Here is a 22,130-nt window from a genome sequence, read left to right as displayed (position 1 = left end):
ATAGATAGATAGATAGATAGATAGATAGATAGATAGATAGATAGATATTTTCATGTTGTCTGTGAACTGACTGTTTGTTACAGATTTAATATATATTGTTCAGTCTTGATGTAGATGAATCTGGTTCAGTTGGTCCAATATCATTTGTTAGTTTGGAAGGACTGATGATGGGGTATACAGCCCAATAAATAAATGATTCTAAAGTTGGGTTTTTGACCATTCACACACGTGTACTTTGTCTTAAGGGTATTTAAAGTTAATTAATGCAAATTATCTCATAAAAATTTATCCAAACGACCATAAAAGGTAGCACAATTGTTATTTGGTAATATCTGAAAAGAACTGAAAAAATTGTTCTAATTTTTGTGACGTGTTACAATTTTTTCCATTATTCAAATTAAATACAGATCATTTACCAGTATTCATCCCAGAGTCTTGGATTTAAAATGCAGGTTTACACATTCAGAACCATGTTACTGTACCTGTGACAGACTGTTACAGCCTCTAAGTTCTGTCTTGGTGTGTTTAACCTCACATGAGCTCTGTTGGTTTCCATTGGGAAGGTGAACATTTTACCAGACAGATCTAGGAAAAGAAAAAAATCATGAGACAATGTTTTCCCCCCATTGTTCAGTAGGATAATTAGCTTTTATATGTAACTTGTAACAACTTGCTTACCACAATACTTACCAGGTTACAATAATTTTCAAAGTTAAAAGGAAATTTTTATAATAAATAATTTGTCAGTTGTAATGCTAATTCAAAAAACAGTGTTAAAAATTATACATTTTTGAGCTTGTCTTGTTTTTATCTTTTATGGGTTTTTACGAAAGATTCTAATTTCAAAAGTTCTGATTTTTATAAAAACAAATTTTCATTAGTTGTAACTGTTTATCTTTTGTATGAAAGTGTTGAAAAAAATGAACTTAAGGTTCCTGACAAAAACTTATGGTTAAAGACAACGTTGTTTATGTTTTTTTGTTTGTTTTGCATGTTTTCTTAATCAGTTTTTTTTATATTAATAATATCTAATATTTAGATACATCTAAATAAAGTCAAATGATTGTGATCTGGCTTTGAATAGAGCTGTTAGTTCCAAGTAAAGACTAGTCCTGTTCTTAATGCAAGCAGTTTTATTGCTGTGTTTGATTAGTCATTTTTAAATGAAAACACAAATACCTTGAGTTTTTGCCGCACATGTTGTCAGCAACACGAACACGAGCAAAAGCTCCATCTAACAGAAAGGAACCAAAAAAACAAACTTTCAGTTTTTTCCCATTACTCTTTGTAGACTGAAATACCTAAATGCCTGTACATTAAATAACTCAGGTAAAAAAAAAAAATTTTTAAGTATTTAAACGTGCAAAAGTATTCTTGAAAAGTTTACAGTTTTTATTTTTCTTCCAAAGTTCAATTCTTGATCTTACCTTGATAACTGCAAGAGGATGTGCACAGCTTTACAGAAGCTTCAACTTTCGGCTCATTTCTTCACCCTGTTTCTGCATGAACTTCCTTTATCCACTTCTCCTTTTAGTGTCCCGAATACAGCAACATAACGTTTTTTTTAGTCTTGATATTTCAACAGAATCTACTGGTTTGTACATTGGTGTTGAAATAACTCATTTCAGATTAATTTTATGCAACTTAAGCACTCAGGAAATTATGCCAATTCAGAGCTTGTGCAATTAAAGCAAATGTGTCCTTAAGATGCAATTCACACAATGCAGAAAACATAAACATTTTAATCGACTGTTTTATGTTTAATGCACTGAATGTTGCGTCAGATGCTTCCCGTGATAGAACCGCCTGAGTTGCAGAAATGAGCAAGTCAAATCGTCAAGTCAACTTTATTTATAAAGCACATTTAAAACAGCAGCTGTTACCAAAGTGCTTAACAACAACATCAATGAAAGTAAATTAATGGAAAAATAGAATTAATGATAGCACTGAAAAATTAATTAAAAGCGTTAAAGAAAAAAACATAAAAACACAACAAAAATACTAAACTTACGCTGTGTGAAAATGCCAGAGAAAACAGAGTGTTTAAAGCAGAGATTTAAAAACAGGAAGAGAAGTGGCCTGAATAATGTTGGGGGGCAGGTTGTTCCAAAGTTTGGGGCCCACAGCTGAAAATGCCCGATCACCTCTGAGCTTCAGTTTTGTTTTTGGAACAGCCGAAAGCAGCTGATCGGATGATCTCAGGGCCCGAGAGGGAACATACGGTTCCAGTAGCTCAGAGAGATAAGGGCGTGCAAGGCCAGAGCAGTGAAGAAACAGTTGAGTTGTTGTTGTAACTTGGCAAAACCAGCTCCAACTTGTTAAAAATATAAACCATATTTTATTTATTTAACAGAGAAACATAAAGTATTGAAACTATTGCGCTGTTTTTTGTTTGCTTGCTTGTTTTGTTAGAAGCCACTGTCACAAAGACATCAAATTATAAAAACTATTTCCACCAAATATTAAAATTATTATTTTTTTATTGTGTTAATTTCCTCTTACAAAACAGAAAGAATGACTGCAAAAAATATGCAACCAACAAAGCCCAAGATTTGTGCTGCTCCTGAATTTTTATAAATCTCTATTACAAGAATTGATTTCCACATGTGAAAATTATTAATATTGAATGCAAAAATATTACACTTCTCTTTTTGTGTGTGTCACATAACTGGCCAGATCCAGCTGAACAAAATAAAAAATAAAATAAAAAAATACTGAAAAAAAATCCAAACATTTTACGACAGCATCGGTAAGCAAGCAGCATTTAATCAAGCAGCTGTTGTCATGTTTTTATTGATGTGGAGGACACTAAAGATCTACCCATACTTTCTTGGAGAACATGGACTTTGATTTACAAGTAATCACAACAACGTAAACCTGGAATTTATCTGAAAAATAGCTGCAGAGAAATTAGGGCAAATTGTAACAGAACCTATAGAGAAAAGGAAATAAAGCAGGAACACGATTAAACCCAAATTATAAGAAAGAAGGAAAAAAGATACAAAATAGCTGTTTTCCATTATATTTTGTTTCAGAATTCTTCGTCTTTTTCTTTCATCTGTTCTCTTTTTAAGGATTGCCACACCGATTTATCCTCCTTTATCTCAGTCTGTCCTCTGCGTCCTTTGTCATCACTCCATCTACCTCCATGTCCTCTCTAACTGCATCCATATACAGTATCTTCTCTTCGGTCTTGTTCCTGGCAGCTGTATTTCTAACATTCTTCTACCAATATACCCACTGTCCCTCTTCTTCACATGTCCTTGTCACTCCCAAAGAAAACCTCAACATCTTCATTTCTGCCACTTCCAGTTCTTTCTCCTGTCTTTTTATCTATGCCACTGTCTCCAGACCATACAAAATAGCTGGTCTCACCACTGTCTTGTAAACTTTGACCTTTGCTGCCACCGTTTGTCACAAGTCAATCCTGAAACTTTTCTTCATCCACTCCATCCTGCCTGGACTTTCTTTTTCACCTCTTTACTACATTCCACATTTTCCTGGACAGTTGACCAGTACTTGAAGCCCTGTACCTTTGTGCTATGTTTTTCTTAACAGTGCCCTGAAATTACTTCTCTTGTCACTTGGCGCTATATAAATAAACTGTATTCTTGTAGCGTCACTGTTCCACCGGCCTCCATCTCATTCACAAATGTACTCTGTCTTACTACAGCTCACATTCATTCCTCTTGTTTCAAGTGCATACCTCCACCTCTCCAAGTTCTCTTCCTCCTGTTCCCACCACATATCACAACATCATCTGCAAACATCGTAGTCCATGGGGATTCCTGTCTGACCTTATCTGTTAGTCGGTCCATCACCAGAGCAAACAAGAAGGGGCTCAGAGCCAATCCTTGATGCACTCCCACCTCCACCTTGAAGCTATCTGTCACTCCTACAGCACATCTCACCACTGTCCTGCTGTCCTCATACATGTCCTTTACCAGTCTAACATACTTCTCTGCCACTCCAGATTTCTTCATACAACACAGTAGCTTCTCCCTCGGCACACTATCATATGGTTTTGTTTAAATCCACAAAGACACAATGAAGTTTTTTCTGACCCGCTCTGTACTTCTCCATCAGCATCCTCAAAGCAAATATGATGTCTGTGGTGATCTTTCTTGGTAAGAAATCATACTGAAATTTTGGCTGCTGTCTTCTGCAGGGATTGCCATAAGTGGGTGAACTTGCATGAAAGATTTGCCAATTGATTTACACCTTCTTGACACAACCTGGTCTCGAACTTGCAACCTCAGGATAATAAGACTCAGCACAGACCAACAAGTTACAGCTTGCTCATAGTTACCTCTTGTCTAAGTCCAGCATCCACAACTCTCTCCCAGATCATCATCATTCATGCTTTAATAACTCAATTCCTCTGTAGCTGCTACAAATATGTTACTCACCTTTCCAACCATCCATCGTCTTATCATTCTTAAAAACTGTCACCAGCACACTTGCTCAATTGCTCAAGCATTTTTTTTTTTACTATCAAAGATGCCATTGACTAACAGAGTCAAAAACCTCACTGCCATCTCTCCTAGACATTTCCAAACCTCCACTGGTATGTTTCAGGTCCAACTTCAGCTTCAGCTTCAAACATCTGTTAAGTTCATGGCAAAAAAAAACCAATGCAGACATGTTCCTGTTTTTAGTATTCTACATCGCTTTAGCTGTTTTAGTTTAATTTTTTTTTTTACCATTTTCAGTCATTTGCTCTTCTCAATTGATATGCTTTTTTTTTATGATCGTCTATTGTTCAAGGATTTAATAATTCAAGGAATCAAGGTTCTTTATTGTCATTCGCATCCCATGTGGTACATAAGGTGGAACAAAACTATATACATAGGGTCCCAGTTACATCCAACAAAAATACAAATTGTAAAGAAAAGCAGTAGTAAGATCCAAGACATGATCTAAGAAATACACTAAACTAAGAACACACTAAGCACTAAAGTCTTTGGAATTGTCTTTGTTGTCTAATGTTGTCATCACTCTGTTAAAATCAGGTCTATCTTGTTAAAGAGTCCTCAAGGCTCAATGGGACTAACCTGTATAAATAAAGGTTGAATGAAAACTGTCTTCTCCTTTTTCACCCTTTTTAAAACTTTCCTAACTTCATCCTCACTAATCTTTCCTGCTTCCTGTTCCACAGTTTCAATAACCTCAACTTTTCTATCCCTTTCATTATCTTCACCTTCTCCAAGTTCTCCATCCATCTTCCCTTCACACTGCCCTTGTTTGTTAGAACATTACCATTCCTATCTTTAACAATCCTGCTGCACATACTTTTTCATGTTGGATAGGAGAAAATATTTTACCTGTTGTGGATAGCTTTTTAAATTACGGTACCTCAATTGTGACCCGAAAAGAAGAAGCGAGTAAAGATAATGGATGGATGGATGATGTATAGGGAAATAGAGTTTAGGTATGATGATGCTGAGCTAAAAGCTAGTCCAGGTGTGGCTGCGACCCAAGTGGATCATTGTCCTAAAACAACCTAAATCTCAAAACTGTGTTACAACCTGGTGCGACAACAGCCGCCAGATGTTGATGGGGTAGAGGCATGGCAGCCGACTCGGAACCAAAAAAAGACCCAGGTTCGATCCCCAGCCATTCCCACATGTCATGGTGTCTCTGAGCAAGACATCTAATTCCTAATTGCTCCCGGGGCCTTACAAAGCTGCCCACTGCTCCACCTGGGTGCATCCCAGGTGTGATGGGTTAAATGCAGAGACCAATTTCACCATTGTGTGGGAACGTACAATGACAACACATAGCACTTTATTAAATATGGGTGATTCCACCTTCTGCACCACTCAAGCAGCCATGGAGTCAATGGATGTGTTACAACCATGATTGGATTTACAATTGTGAAATTATTCACTTTTTGGTCTTATCAAACTTCAGGGTGAGCCCAGGCCAAAACAGCAAACAAACAATCTATCCACTATTTTTCTCTGACCTGAAGAAAATATAATATAACCAAAACACAGGTCTCTTACCTCAACTAAACTAACAAAAAACAGGGGAAAAAGTCTTAAAAATAAATTGGCAGCTTACCCCTACAAACTCCTCACAAAACTAATTCATCAGACGAGTGACAGCAGGTCAGCTGTGGCAGGTTGGGGAGAGCAGCTTGAGTGGGAGCCGACGTCATTACAAACACTGCTGTTTTTATGCAGCACCTCTTGTCAGGCAGCCAATCCTCATTTAACTCCTCTATTGTATGTCTTCCTCCAATCACAGCTATGCACCGGGACACTAATTTTCACACAAATGACTGTTGCACACACGCACACACAAATCTTACACCAACAGTCATAACAAAAGCCATAGTTTTTCATGAAAACATTGTTCTATAGAGCTTTACAATCTTGTAGAAAAAAAAATAAGACCTTAATAGTATTAACATTTTAGTAACAATGTGTTATTTTATGTTCTATCAGAACTTTGTCTACAATCTGAAAGTCTAGCGCCCTCCAGTTCAACACATTTCCTGGGGTGAAGTTCAGCCCATCCACATAGTTTTGGATATCACAAGGGTAGAGGGTATAGTTCCACATGTGGACATCTGACATCATGCCAGTAAAAGACTGCTTGACATCAAAATCACCACCATATGAATCCTGCTCCTGTTGGGAACAAAGGTTTGACAATGACTGCTTTAAATATCATTTATGAATTATAAACTTAAGAATGTTAGTCATATAAAAAGCATTACCTGTCCTATAATAATTATAACAGGTCCTGCGATGGTTGCTCCAGAGTTGACATATTTCCTAGTGAAAGGTTGTCCATCAAACCACAGCTGCACCAGACCAGACTCGGAGTCCCAGGTGGTGCAGATAGAGTGCCAAATGTTTGTCTTGTAGTCAAGCTCACTGAAAAATACTTCTTTGTTCTTGATAGCGAAATCAATCACTTTGTTTATGCCATCCCAGTAAACCAAAAGTTCATTGTAATGGAGGGGTGTGGCTAAAGAGAAAAGTGAATGGTCTCTTTTGATGTCTGTAAAGAACCTGAGGGAGCACAAGGGCAAAAAACATTATTCAGTGAACATTATTCATAGAAGTTCATCTAAATGGCTGACAATAGTAGCAACAGCACCTGTAACAGACAGTTACAGCTTCAAAGTTCTGGCTTGATGGGTTTAATCTCACATGAGCTGTGTTGGTTTCTAGTGGGAAAGTGAACATCTTACCGGACAGATCTGAGAGAAAAATAAAAAAATAAATGAAGTATTGTTTTTTTCTCTTTTATATTTATGTCAAACTAGACTGAAGGCCATTAGACTTCTTTATGTGACTCTTGTTTAAATTTTATTTTTCAAATGCAGGTTCCAGTTGTGGGTGCAACACCACTCAGCTGTACAGATTGTTTTTTCATCCAACCTTTATTTAGACAGGTAAATCCCATTGAGCCTCGAGGACTCATTTACAAGAGAGACCTGATTGCGGATTGTTCTGACCTTTACAAACAAAAAGGAAACAACGCTCGTACAATCACATGCCAAAACACAGACAAGCCAGTACTTCAGGTCAGGACTCAGGAGTCAGCACACATCGTATGGATAAGGAAAACTTTTTAGGGGATAGTACTGTACATATTTTGGACATAGAAAATACATGGTTAGAGAGAGAAGTAAAAGACACCACAAAAAAGTTTCATGATATGGCCTCAAAGACAAGACCCTCTATAAACTGCATTTGGCCATTCCTAAATCACCAACTGAGAATGCCCTCATCATGTGAGCTTTTGTAAATGAAGCCAGTGTAGCAGAACTGCAGGGGATGTGAAGTATAACATTGCTGCATCGATGAGAAGCATTGCGGCTAAAATCAGATATAGTCAGATCCAGAGTCAAATATCTCTCATTCTAAATCCTGCACCCAGTTATTTGCTCAGACCATATGTCATGACTTTATCACACACTTGAGCAGTGGTGGGATGTAACTAAGTACAAATACTTTGTTACTGTACTTAAGTACATTTTTCGTGTATCTGTACTTTACTTAAGTAGAGTTAAATGTGGGTACTTTTTACTTTTACTTCACTACATTTTACATCAAGTACCTGTACTTTCTACAACACTACATTTCTATAACGCGTTGCATTACAAGTTACATTCATGTTGCGGCTTTTTGATTTGTTTGTTACTTTGAAAGTAACCAATGGTGAGAGAGGAGCTGGTCCATTGAATCACTGCAAAGTGGGCAGGTAACGTTAGGCCCGCCTTCAAGAAGAGATGGGCCAATGACATATATTCTAGTATATATGTCACTGAGCTGGGTGCACCTGCAGCACCACTCACACACCCAAAATGTTTTCCACCGCAAGAGAGTCACCCAGAAGATACACGCCAGCCATGGCCTTATTGAAAGACTGCTCAGTACAACAGGACAGATTCTCTCTCCCAAAAGAGCCAGATTGGACTCAAAAATCTTTGAAAACCAACTTCTTCTGAACTTGAACAAGAAATTCTTGCTCCAGTATTAAAATGTGTCAGTTCATGATGTTAGGACAGGAGACAAGAGATGTCTCTAAATGGCTCGACGCTCAGGTCCAAGTTTTAAAAATGGTGTCAGGAAGTTAAAATGCTGTTCAGTTTTGACCCATTACAAGGTTGAATAGACAGTATTTTAACTAGAGTTGATGACAAACTGGAGTTGAAATATCAGTTGAAATGATCGGTGCCTATTCTTTTGTTAGTTGTGTCTAATGCTCCTTTTTTCAGGCAGACAACTTTTACTTAAATGTGTTTACTGCAGAGCAGCACGGTGGCGCAACTGGTAGAGCTGCTGCCTCTCAGCGAGCAGGTCCCTGGTTCAAACCCCGGTCCAGGGGCCTTTCTGGGTGGAGTTTGCATGTTCTCTCCGTGCATGCGTGGGTTTTCTCCGGGTACTCCGGTTTCCTCCCACAGACCAAAAACATGCATGTTAGGCTGATTGGTAACTCTAAATTGTCCCTAGGTGTGAGTGAGAGAGTGAATGGTTGTTTGTCTCGTTTGTCTCTATGTGGCCCTGTGATGGACTTGCGACCCATCCAGGGTGTACCCCGCCCCTCGCACAGTGATTGCTGGACATGGGCACCAGCGACCCCCGTGACCCAAAATGGAACAAGCGGGTAAAGATAATGGATGGATGGATGGATGTTTACTGCAGTTAAAATGACACACTGGTTTTGATTTGTGTTAAATAAAAACTTTCAAAGGTATAATCATTCCTCTTTCTTATTTTGATTAATGGCATTTAACTCTGCAGGTCATCCCTGAAATTCTGACACAGAATCACAAGTCCAAGTGTGAACTGTGTCACAGAGTAAACACAATAAAAACATGTATTATCTGCAGCATTGTTCATTAAAATGGAACAACTCTATTAATGTACTACAGAAAATATGCATATGGTAGGCACACTTAAAGATATGTAGACCATTACATTAGGTAATACATTCAGCAAGTACTTTTACTTTTAATACTTTAAGTATTTTAAAAGCAAGTACTTATTTACTTTTACTTAAGTAAAAATGTTAATGTGGTACTTCTACTTTTACTAGAGTACATTTTTGTCTGTTTATTTGTACTTTTACTTAAGTACAGTGTTTGAGTACTTTCTCCACCACTGCACTTGAGTCACAACCCCTGCTTATTCTAACACATACAGTGACTATTTCAGGTCAAGACTCTCTCTCTTAGTGGCTCAGAGGCATAACAACAGGAGGTTGAGTTCAATCTCTCATGTCACCTTGGTGCTATTATAGATCACACCGAGGCAGCAAAAAGATGCCGCAGACATGGCTTAAAAGTGTTCATGTTGGGTGTTATGTCAGACCAGAAAGACCACCTTTAAACAGGTTTCACTTTTCCAGCACATACATTGCAGCCTTGAGTCTCCAAATTTGATACAAATTCTCAACTTCATGAATGTGACCAAAACATTTCCAGTAAAGACCAGGTTAACAAGAATCCTAATGACCCTCAGAAGAAATTGTATTGGCAGTACAGTCAGTTTCATTAAAAAATAGAAAAAATCATCTGGTTAACAGTAGAATGAGATTCAGTGTTAACAAGTTAAACTCTCTTGAGATCTTCCTTTTGGTTTGCTTCTTATTCAATTAGAAGACAAAGCCATATAGGCATTACTCTTAGTGCCAAGACATGCATTTAAAAGTTGCATACAAAATTATTGAGATGCTTTTTTTTTTTTTACAAACTAAATAAAACATTTATTTGATAGAAACCTACCTTGATATTTTGCAGCACTTGCTGTCAGCATCACCAGTACAAGCAGCAACTTCATCTAACAAAAACAAAAAAGACAAACCTCATAGCCAATGTTTTATGATTCGAAATATACTAACCTTGCCTCTGTTTATAAAAAATATACATGTTTAATCTGTTAGTGGAATAGAAAAACACGAACATACAAAAGTATTTGTAATATATAGAAAACTACTTCAAATTCTGCAAGAAAAAAAATGTTGTGATCTTACCATGATGTAATCTTAAACTGATGTCTAGCTGTTAATGCTATGCTTACTTCTATCGCACTTCAGGTTTGTGCCAACTTTCTTTATGTACTTCTTTTTTTTCTCCAGTTGAATGCCAATACAGTGCTTGATTGTTGATTATTCAACAAAAACTAAGTGGTCATCCTGATGTTGAAAGACACCAAATTGCAAGACATCAGCACTCTTTAACAGTCACATGAAACTGGCACACTTCCTGTTTTACACAACATGTTCAAGGTATTTGTATCTGATTTGTATTTGTTCTACATCATACAGGGTTAAAAAGAGGGGTTAAAAGAATACCCCACTGATATGTCTACATAATGTTCAGCTTTCTATGAAAAGTTAATTTTGTATCAATGTCTCTTCTAGAGATATGAAGCAAGAAACAGTTTATTGGCATGCTTTATGTAACATGTCAACCTCTTCAATCAACAAATGCAATCACCAAAACTTTTGCATTTATCTAAATAAACCACCATCTGATCAGACACATAAGGCAGACTACACCAGGAAAACTGATGATCCTGGTGTTTGGTGTTGGATTGTAGTTTGAGTTCAATGTGATTTTATTTTGCTTTTTTCTCTGTTATTCTGTTTGTAGATTACTTGCGTTCAATGTGTTTTCTGATATTCCTCCCTGTGTCAACCACCAAAGTCATTTTCCTTCAGTCATTCCTCTATTCAGCTTCCTACTCCCATGCACCTGCTCTTTCTTTGGCTCAGGTCTTTCAACTCAGTAATCATCCCGTCCAGCAAAAACACTCCCCGCTCATATTCACTCGTTATCTGGTCCAACTGCTTATCCAGTTTTCAAGTGTGTTTCTAGCATGTGTTCAAGTTTTCCACAGTGTCCTGGTCGTATGCCTCTAAGCCTCTGTGTGCTCCCTTGGTTTTCATTTGAAAGTTTTGTTTGCTGCCTTATCACTCTTTTTAGTTTTTTTTATTTTAACTGTTTTAGTTATTGGTTCTTATTTGTTCCAAATTTATACTTTTGAGTCCTTTAACATTATGCATTTCCTCCATTATTTGATACAGCTAATATTATGTGTAATATTATTAATATAGGGAGCAGCACGGTGGCGCAACTGGTAGAGCTGCTGCCTCTCAGAGAGCAGGTCACCCTGGCTCAAAACCCGGTCCGGGGGTCTTTCTGGGTGGAGTTTGCATGTTCTCTCCATGCATGTGTGGGTTTTTCTCTGGTACTCTGGTTTCCTCCCACAGACCAAAAACATGCATGTTAGGCTGATTGGTAACTCTTAAATTGTCCCTAGGTGTGAGTGAGAGAGTGAATGGTTGTTTGTCTTGTTTATCTCTTTGTGTCCCTGTGATGGACTGGAGACCTGTCCAGGGTGTACTCCGCCTCTCGCACAGCAGTGGCTGGACTTGGGCACCAGTGACCCCCACAACCCAAAAAGGAAGAAGCGGGTAAAATATAATGGATGGATGGATAACACAATACATGATGTATGCTACAGACTTTTGAAATCCTGTTGTCAAAAACATGCAATTTAAAAGAATAATTTAAAAATTCATCAGTGCCTAAAGGGTTAAACAAAGATCTAGTGTGATCTGTTAGTGCTCACAGTATGTGTTGGAGATGTCTTTCAGCTACTACCACAGCAAAATTTAGCTTCATATTTGCCAAACTAAGTTATAATCATGTTTGTGTTAGCTGAGTTGATTACCTAAGGCAGCCATCTTGTCAGGATGTCTCCAAAGGATTTCTCCAAAAGTTAAGAGCAGTAGATGACCATTTACTGATTACTTTCAGAGTTTTGTTAAAATTCCTTCACCACTTTGTGAGGTTTTCTAACAAACTCACAGACAATGACATTACTCCCTGCCTGTCATGGCAGAGGGCAATGACAGTTAAAATTTCCAAAAGGCTCAAAAGACCTGGTCTGCTGCTTTGAATAGATTTTATGGTGGGATTGCTTGCTTGTTAAATAAATGAGTCAATCAATCAGTTAACTGAATATAAAACATAACCTTGATGATTACGTTTGTTTTTATTGGCTCTCTTTTGCATCATACTGCCAAACTTTTATGAAACAGAAAAGAAAAAAAAAAACCTTCAGGGCCAGTTTAGGGCTTTGAAAATCCTTCTGTATTCATCCTCCAAATTGTGTTTTTCACTAACCTTTTCTCTAAATTGCTTGGAGAGATCTTTTGTCTTCATGCTGTAATGATAGCCAGAAATTCTGATTAAGCAGTGAATGGACCTTCCAGACCCAGGTGTTGTTTTACTGGTATCACTTGAGACACATCCACTGCCCTTGGGTGATTTCCATTTTACTAATTATGAGACAACTGGAACCAAGTGTCTGGACCCTTGTTGACTTAGGACAGTTATTTTAAAGTGATATATAATTACGCAATCACTAACTTTACAGTTATATATTTTTTTTTTATTTGGCAATACTTTGTAAAAATAAGTTTTCATTTCATCAATAAATATTAATTTTATTCTATTTTATTTTATTTTTTGTTTGTTTTTTTCTTTTCTTTCTTTCTTTCTTTCTTTTTTTTTTTTTTTTTTTGATGAAAAGGCCAATTTACATTGACCATGACTGATTTATGAAATATATAAGGCTCAAACATTTAAGATGGTGAGTGCTTTCTATAAGCACGGAATATGCCAATGCCATTAATTGCACTTTCCATGGTCCTGGCCTGTTTGCAGAACAGTTAAAGTCTCAGATGTTCACACTGGATCATGACCAATGCAACAAGGTGAAACATATTGAGAAATGTTGTGAAACGTATGTCCCTTCCCGAGGACATCTGTGGACCTGTGTCAGAGCTGAGCTGGCTAATAGAGACTGCATCATCTCTTATCAGGAATATGGGGACTATCTGGCAGTGTCCACGGACAAAATTACCTCTTTTGTCTGCCTTCCTCATGTAGATGTATTATAATGTTATCAGTATGTTGCTATTTCTGTGCTGAGGCTTTTTTTTGTTTTTGCAACTTTCACAATGTGTCTCATCTAAGACACAGTGTGAGATATGATTTTTTTTCACCTCTCTTCCCTTGTGTTTCTATTTTCTTATCTAAACGAAAAGGGCAGCGCCTCCCACAATGCCGCAGCCTCAGACACCTCTGTCTCCCCATGTCTGTTTGTTTGTGTTTTACTTGGACGGGCTGTACGGAAATGTAATTTTGTTGTGCTTCGGTGCAATGACAATAAATCTGATTTTGATTCTGATATCAGACAGAATGAAGATTGTCTTTGCAGGGTCTTGGTACGGTCTTCATTTTTATAGTAGTCAAAGCTAAAATTTAGTATCCTCATTTCAAATTATATCAACGCTGCAAAGTTGTGTTGCATTTTAGCAGCCTTATGACTGATGATCACTATGCATCACTGTTTTGCAAAAGGACTCGAACCTTTAACCAAACATATTACTAGAGATAAGTGCATTAATGAGAGCAACAAGTCTAAGCAGAAGTTGTGAGAAGTTTGCCAAAGGGCTGTGTTGATACAAAACCTTTTCTGGCAAAAACATTTTCTGGAAGGGACCTCCCAGACAGTAATCTGTCCAGCAGATGAATTTCTGCCAGACGGTTTTTCTGGCAAGCAAACACAAAAAAAAATATGTGTTTTCCTGTAAGTTTGGACAAAGAGGAAAAAAAAAAAGTGATTTGTACAGAAATTTGCAAAGAGCCTGAAACTATTCTGAGGACACTTTCTTCTTGTCAGAGTTTGTTTTCTAGTGTTGTTCTGCGATGAGCTGCTTAATTCATTTTCTGTCCTAATGGGTTCACTTTTACAAGACTTACTTTTTCTGGCAAAGGCAAACTCTTTGTCTAAAAACAAACAAAAACACATTTTAAAATAGGAACAATAGAAAATAAATACACAACAAAAATGTCCAAATCTAATATTTTTCAAAACTATACAATAGATGTATTTCTATAGACTTTCGTTTTTACCTGATAATTTTAATAAAAAGCTATACTAATAAAAAAGGAATAAACCGCAAACTATAGATGTCATTACCATTGTTTTACTGTGAGAAAAAATGGATTGTAACATCTTGAAATTTGTATACGTTGCAAGTTAACTTTTATTCTATTAAACAAACTGCTGTTGTTTTTTTATTATTTTTGTGTGTTGAAACTAAAATTTCAGAGAAAACCATTTTGTCTATGCATTCACAAGAAAGACAGAAAACCTTGTGTAACAAAACAAAACGGTTTTGCTATTGCAAATTTTTATTGAAATCATTTTTGTCTGATTTTGTTTGTTTTAAAAGTACATAAAACAGCACCGATTCAAAATAATAAATTCATTTTAATATGTTCAAAAAGTGATTTTGTAAATCAAACAGATTTGTTTCACACTTAACTTTTTAATCCTTGTTGTTGTACTGCAGTCGTTTTTTTTTTTTTTTTCCCAATGTCACGGACTGTATTCTGACTGAAGCACATTCAGTTCAGCAGTAAAATACACCCTAATCTTCTTCTGAGTTTCTTGATATAAAGGCAGGAAAAATAAACATTGCTGATAAGTCATCAAATTTTATTTTGAGAAGTGTTGTTACAATTTGATATTTAAAAACATTTATGGAAAGAGCAAAATGTAGAATATAAAAAATAAACTATATAATAAAACGAAAAATGTAATTATGTAAAATAAGTACAATATTGTGGCAAAGAAACGCATAACTTCAACAGACAATTAAGAAAAAAAATTACAAATGTTCAGTCACTTTACTAGAATTAGTTTTGGGCCAGTTTTTTCATGTCCTGTAATGTCAAATGGAAACTTCTTAAAAGATGTAAAGTATGTAAAAACATACAAAAGTTAAACTGTTAAAAACATTCCCCATGTATTAATACAGACTGTGTAGTTTTAGTAACAGCTGACATTTACAGTGCTCTGTAAAGTCAAAGCGCCATATCATCTGTGTATATTTTAAAAAGTCTGTGACTGTGTCGATTCTACGTTAGCAAGGACTTCCTGGTGACATCCTCAAGATCATTCCTCTCCCAGCCCTGTCGGATGCGAGTCAGGCTTTTATCCACGCAGGGCAGAAGAAGCAGCAGCTTGAGAAGCAGCACAACTGAAGGCACTACCAGGCAGAGCATGTAGCCAGGTGGAGTATACCATTTGTACTGATGAAGGAATTTGTCCCAACCATACAGGTAGGTGTGAAAGGTGCAGATGAACAATGTCAGAAATCCCAACTTGGACTGGAAGACAGGAAAAAAATAGGGATTAAAATTGTTATTGTAGAAAACAGATGTAATTATAATGGCTTACTCAAAACAACCTTACACAAAAGTAGTCCTTAACCACTCAGGATTGAACAGTACATTTATTTTAATTATTCAGGAGACACTCAGTGACCTTAAGTTCAGTCCCTTCACACAGGATGTTTTTTAAGCCTCTCAGATGCTCCCTGTGCCCCACCAAACCACAACATCACAATATTCCTACCATTTATGCCCATGATTGCATACCTTGGATCCTATCTTGGCACTACTTTTTTAGACCATGCCAGTGTGCTGCTACACACTGGCATAGTTATACTATATAAATACTAATTTGCACTTGGTTTATTCCTTGACCTTGTCAAGATGTGCTGAATATTTCTGTATATGAGATGCCACTGACGCCTTCCTAGATATATATGGGCTTCTAAATCAGTTTGCTGTTTTGTTTTTGACAAGGTCATCACTTCAACAAGTCTTCCTTCAAGCTGAAATGGCAGCGGCCCTACTTTTTAGGTCAGGTCAAAGCTTTCTACAGAAATGAGGATGCACTCGCTCATTAACAGCATGAGAAGATACAGGTGAAGAAGTTTTCGGCAAATCACCTTGATCACATTCACTGTTCTTTCCTTCTCACTCAGCAAACTTGATTATGACTCGAACAAATGCTTCTTGCTTTACATCCAGAAACTGAATGAAGGACAACTGAGTGTAGCGAGGGATGGTAGTAGCACCCACATTGAAAATACTGTGTCCATATTCAAAACTAGTGTGTTTTTGTTTCAGGTTACCTTGTAGGAACCAGTTTTACAAAAAACCATGCATTGTGGAACCAACTGCTCTTTATGGGGACCAAAGTCAGGTCCCCATAAAGAGAAGTCTCGTTAGGGGGTTAGGGGTTAGGTTTAGGACTAAGGTGTGAATTTAAGATGGGTTAGGGTCAAAGTTAGGTATGTATAAGTAATAGTTAGATTTAGGGTAAAGGTCAGGGTTAGGGTTAGGCTATAAAAAATGAATGGAAGTCGATGCAAAGTCCCCAAAAAGTAAGTTTACAAGAACGTGCGGACTTATCGTCTTCTATGACGTGTAATGGGGAGTCCATTGGGTTCCTGATACTTCTCTGAAGACCTCGAAATACCCAGCAAAAGCTATCTACATACTAGCTGATGTTTCTAATGTTGTAATGGGGTCATCATCCAGTGTGAAGGGGACCTTAAGAACGGCAGCATTAGAGTGGCCTTTACTGAGATGAGCTTTAGAACAAATTCCAACACATCTTTATGCACACTGATTTGATAGAGGTTATTCAGTTCCCATCTCTAGGGAATATAAATTCACATGTGTGTGTGTGTGTGGGGGGGGGGGGGTGCGTGCACGTAATGAAAATCTTAAAACTATGGCTCAGGATAATGTATGTCTCCAAATTACATTTGATGAATAACTTAACATTTAAAGAGTCGCTCTAATTTGTGCTGGAGTTAAGAGGAAGGATGGAGCAAGAAAATTAGCTTGACATGACCCAGATACATTTATGAATGAAGATTTTTTCCCCCTTGTTCCTATTGGTCAGCGTGAGGAAAATAGGTAAACATCTGAGTCTGTTCAAGTAAAACAATCACAAAAGAGTCTACAAAGGGAGAAACAAAATCTGTAACACACTTGGAGCAGAATAACAGGAGGATAAAAACAGACATGTGTGGCCTTATGCAAAAAATTTTCCATCTGAGCTGGAGCACAAAACTGTCTTCATCAGTCACAGCTGGAATCTTGGTACACAAGGAGACAAAGATTACAGCAAACCAAAGGGTTTTCAAGCTCATTTTGAGATCCAGTATACAGGTCTGGTAGAATAATTTGTTCTATGTTGTTTTAATTCTATGTCCCTTCTACTTCTTCTTCATTATCTTCTTCTTCTTTTCTTCTTGTTGTTCTTCTTCTCCACCTTCTTCTTCCGGCTTTTCCCTCTTCAGGGGTTGCCATAGCAAGCCATCCTTCTCCATCGCACTCTATCCTCTGCATCTTTTATCCTCCCTCCAACTACGTTCATGTCTTCTCTAACTGCATCCACACATCTTCTTTGTGACCTTCCTCTTTGTCTTTTTCCTGGCTGTATTATTAACATCCTTCTACCAGTATACACACTGTCCCTCCTCTGGATATGTCCAAACCATTTCAGTCTGGTCTCTCTAACTTTATCTCCCAGTTCTTCAATCTGTTTGGTACCTCTGATGATCTCATTCCTAATCTCATCCATCTTTGTCACTCTTAAGGAGAATCTCAGCATCTTCATTTCTGCCACTTCCAGTTCTTTCTCTTGTTTTTTTTTTTTTTTTTTTTTTGTCATTGTCATTGTCTTCTGACCACAAAACATAGCTGGTCTCACCACTGTCTTGTAAACTTTTCCTTTGACTTTTGCAGCCACCCTTTTGTCACAAATCACTCCTGAATTTTTTCTCCATCCACTTCATCCTGCATGGACTCTCTTCTTCACCTCTTTACCACATTCCCCATTTTCCTGGACAGTGGACCCCAAGTACTTGAAGTCCTGCACCTTTGTGTCGTCTGCTCATTGTAGCTTCACTGTTCCATCTACTTCCATCTCATTCACACACATGTACTCTGTCTTACTACGGCTGAATTTCATTCCTTGTCTTTCAAGTGCATACCTCTACCTCTACAAGTTCTCTTCCTCCTGTTTCCTGTTCTCACCGCAGATCACAATGTTATCTGCAAACATTATAATCCAACATTATAATCCTGGCTTCCCTCATTTGTTAGTCTGTCAAGAGCAGACAAGAGGGGTCTAATGTCCTGCTGTCCACATACATGTCTTGTAGCAATCTAACATACTTCTCTGCACTACCTATGATGCTGACCTCATGCTGCTGATTATTTCATGTTGCTGTGTTCATTAGTGTTCATTAGTCCTTATATGCTCACACAGACTCATGTTCGTGCTGCTGTTGTTTTGCGGGATTGTTTTTGTACCATTAGTTCTTAGTGTATTCTTAGTCTTGCATATTCTTAGTTTAGTGAATGTAGTATATTCTTAGTTCATGACTCAGATCTTACTAATGTTTTTCTTTACAATTTGTGTTTTGTTGGATGTAACTGGGACCCTCTGTACATAGTTTTGTCCCACCTCATGTACCACATGGGGAGTGTATGACAAAAAATCTCTCTGACTCTGACTCTGAGACAGGACAGAGCAAAGAAGAGCAGAGAGGGAGAGGACGAGAAAGGCGTTGACTCTTGACAAGAGTAAGTGTTGAAGTGTAAGGGATGATGCTGAGCTACTACAGCAGCATTTACTCAAAACTGTTTAAATCAGTTTTGTGAAAATAACAGACACAGACAGAAACATTTGCCCAGCTTCCCAATGCTGCTTCTGAAAGACACCACATAAATTTGTATAATCTCAATTAATAACTTGTGACTTATGGGGAGTTTCCAAGTAAACATGAAAATTGACTCAGTTAAATAATGCTGGACTGCACAGCTGGAGGAACGTTATCAGTGCAAAATGTTTAAATTAATGCATTTTTTAAGACAAATTAATTCCAAAATTTACCTGAATGAAGCTGAACTCTCTCCAGCTAAGTGCATTGCTGACAGAGGGGAGAGAAGTTATTCCCAACAGGAGATAAAGGCCAAATCCTAAGATTCCCATTGCGTAGTAAGAGTCGGTTCGCCAGGCCATGGTTGTGTCAAATTCAGATGTTTTGTTCTCCCTGATCTTAAAGCAACAGTAAAGAAAGCAGCAAAATATGTTATATTAATATTATTTATAAGAACAATAGTAATTATCCACATCTATTGACGTTTTTTTTTTTCTTTTTAAGTTCTTACCTGTGAAATAGTATTTGCTGCGAGTTTATATCTCACGTAATATCTGGGGACAAAAACTATTTAAATCAATATCCTTTTGAAAAATCCAAATTGGCAAAATTATTGTCTTTACAAGATGGTAAGGATTTGAACACAATGTAACAAACAAAGATAATATTTTTGTGTTAGTAAAACATCTGTAAAATTGACTAAGTTATAGTCATTTTTCTGATTGCTAAGGTTGTTTAAATGTAGTGGCCATCTTGGATTCATTGGCTTCAAAAATAAATCTGTTATAACAAAGATCACACATGTTATCTCTCAATGTATATGTTAGGGATGACTCTCAAGTTCAGTTGTTAATTTTGATTGTTTTAGTAGAAGCATTAACAGTACATGATCACCCATAGTCATTAAAGTTAGATGTTTCTAATATTCTTATTCATTTCAAATATGTTTTTTTTTTTGTGCAATATTACAATGTGTGACAATGTTTTGTACCTTATGAAATCATGAAAGGTGGTAATATAATTGCCTGGGTATGAATGTGTTTATCTGTCTTTAGGTAGAATATTTCATGAACCAAGAGACAAAATTTAAAGAAACTTAAAAAGCAATCTAAGACAGAACGACTTTTGGAGTCAAACTAATTCAAGATGGCCACTACAGCCAGTCAACCTTACAAACAGAAAAATACCTATAACTCAGCCAACATTACTCACATTGAAGAAGAGTTGGGTACATTAGTGGCTCAGTGTTATCCTTAAACTTGGAAAACTAACAGATCACATCTTTAAATCTTTGACATGCAAGGCAGTGGGCAATGTGTGTTTCTTCAAGAAATGCTAGGTCCTTCGATTTACTATATCAAGCATGCTAATAATTGCCCATTAGACAGAAGAATTTATCGGTGCAGCCACGGGGTGGAGGGAGTCCGGTTCAGTGGCCTCATGATTCCGTCTCTGATTTTTTGCAGATGATGTGGTCCTGTTGGCATCATCGTGGACACCCTCTGAGCACCTCCCTAGGGAGGTTCTCCTGGCATGTCCAACTGGGAAGAGGTCCCAGGGAAGACGCTGGAGAGAATGTCTCTCAGCTAGCCTGGGAATGCCTTGGGATCCTCCCAGAAGAGCTACGCAACCTCATATCTCATTAAACTTACACTAACATGACTGAAATGTTATTTTTAGTTGGATAAAAACTATTTACTTATGTATTTATTATTTGAATTAGGATGTAAGGGAATAACCTCTGTTTAGTTGGTTTTATCAACATCTATTTTTAGTTGAAGCCAGTAGATGCCACATTGCTTAAACTAGATCTTTAAGTTGTTTCTCATCAGTAATGTGAAATGGAAAGGTCCTGAGTTTAGTGAGCTGTCATAAAATGACCCTAAATAATATTAACAAAACAGTGAGAGAAAATGTGGTTATTTTATCAGCAATATTGTTAAAGTTCTTAAAACATGTAAAATATTTTCAAATAACATGTTTTGTAATCACAATGATAAGAATTGTGCAGCACACACTTGTTGTTGTTGTTGTTTACCTTATAGGGATGATTAATGTGTACAACACATGTAGGGAAGCAAAGGCTAGGGCTAACAGACCCATCTGTTTCCTGCAAAGCATCCATCGGTCCAACCAGTCAGGGAAACGTCTAAAACCAACAGTTTATAAGAGATAAATGTTTGGTGTGATGTACAGCTTTGCCAACAATAAACATCAGATCATATTTGTTTCTGACTTGTATTTGGTTCCTCTGTAAAGCTGCAGGAAAGCAGCTATGACTCCAGGCAGATAGCAAAGAGAGAGCATAATGAGTGACACAATGGGAAACACCTGGAAAAGAGGACACACGCAAGGCTCAAAAATTCCATTCTGCACATCTGGAAGTTCAAGTTTTACAGAATACATTGCTGAGTCTAAACAAATAGTCTGTGTTCACCTTGTTGGCCAAGGACACCATGATTCTGAAGGAGATGTCTTTCCTCTGTTCAACATATGCATAGACGACATCTCTGATGACCAGATAGAAGAAGAAGAAGGCGGTGAGCCCAAAGGCCAGACGAATGGGCAGCCTCCATTTTGGGAACAGCTGCAGGGGGAAGTCCTCCAGCTCTCTGGCTGCAGACAGAGACCCTCTATCCAGAACAGTGAAGCCCAGTTTGGTAGCGATGTCTGCCACAGCCTGCTTAGTCTCACTACTGTTCCCACACAGGTACACCTGGAGCACAAGAACACACAACAGTAAAAATGCCCCATGTGACCAGTATACTGTACATCTTTGTTAATATTTATGTATTTATGCATGTGTACAAGCAGTGATGAAAGGATGCATTTGACTCCAGAGAACTAAACATAAAAGTGCACAGAAACTCAGGCAATGTGCACGAAAGACTAAATTTAGTTGAAGAAAACAGGTATAAACAATGCTCAGTCAACACCTTTGTGATGTTGCTGATGCTGCTCCAAATACAACACACCCCATAGCCTAATCATACACATTCATGTGTCTGTGTGTGTGTGTGTGTGTGTGTGTGTGTGTGTGTGTGTGTGTGTGT

At 37.4% G+C, this 22,130-nt stretch overlaps 3 protein-coding genes across 3 annotated transcripts in view; all 3 read right to left on the bottom strand.

Annotated features, from left to right (window-relative positions):
- The window catches only part of LOC119410071 (serum amyloid P-component), a 3,865-nt gene extending 2,420 nt beyond the window's left edge, over positions 1–1,445 (bottom strand). Inside the window, exons 1-3 of the mRNA XM_037676977.1 lie at positions 1,428–1,445; positions 1,180–1,234; positions 483–585 (exon numbers count right to left, since the gene is read on the bottom strand). Coding sequence (XP_037532905.1) covers positions 483–585; positions 1,180–1,234 — 158 coding nt within the window. The 5' untranslated portion in view covers positions 1,428–1,445. The remainder of the gene's footprint in view (positions 1–482; positions 586–1,179; positions 1,235–1,427) is intronic.
- A 4,974-nt stretch (positions 1,446–6,419) lies between these two features.
- Positions 6,420–10,304, bottom strand: LOC119410070 (C-reactive protein-like). The gene is made up of 4 exons (XM_037676976.1): positions 10,250–10,304; positions 7,114–7,216; positions 6,728–7,025; positions 6,420–6,638 (listed from the first exon to the last, which is right to left on the bottom strand). The coding sequence occupies exons 1-4, from the start codon at positions 10,302–10,304 to the stop codon at positions 6,420–6,422; spliced, it is 675 nt and encodes a 224-aa protein (XP_037532904.1).
- Positions 10,305–15,466: 5,162 nt separating this feature from the next.
- Positions 15,467–22,130, bottom strand: part of steap4 (STEAP family member 4) — a 9,202-nt gene continuing 2,538 nt past the window's right edge. The window contains exons 5-10 of the mRNA XM_037676975.1: positions 21,515–21,793; positions 21,314–21,408; positions 21,116–21,226; positions 19,589–19,631; positions 19,311–19,475; positions 15,467–15,718 (exon numbers count right to left, since the gene is read on the bottom strand). Coding sequence (XP_037532903.1) covers positions 15,467–15,718; positions 19,311–19,475; positions 19,589–19,631; positions 21,116–21,226; positions 21,314–21,408; positions 21,515–21,793 — 945 coding nt within the window. The remainder of the gene's footprint in view (positions 15,719–19,310; positions 19,476–19,588; positions 19,632–21,115; positions 21,227–21,313; positions 21,409–21,514; positions 21,794–22,130) is intronic.

Source organism: Nematolebias whitei, chromosome 5 (assembly GCF_014905685.2).
Source record: "Nematolebias whitei isolate Nwh7 chromosome 5, NemWhi1, whole genome shotgun sequence".
Classification (NCBI taxonomy): Eukaryota; Metazoa; Chordata; class Actinopteri; order Cyprinodontiformes; family Rivulidae; genus Nematolebias; species Nematolebias whitei.
This window is presented reverse-complemented; position numbering and strand designations above follow the sequence as displayed.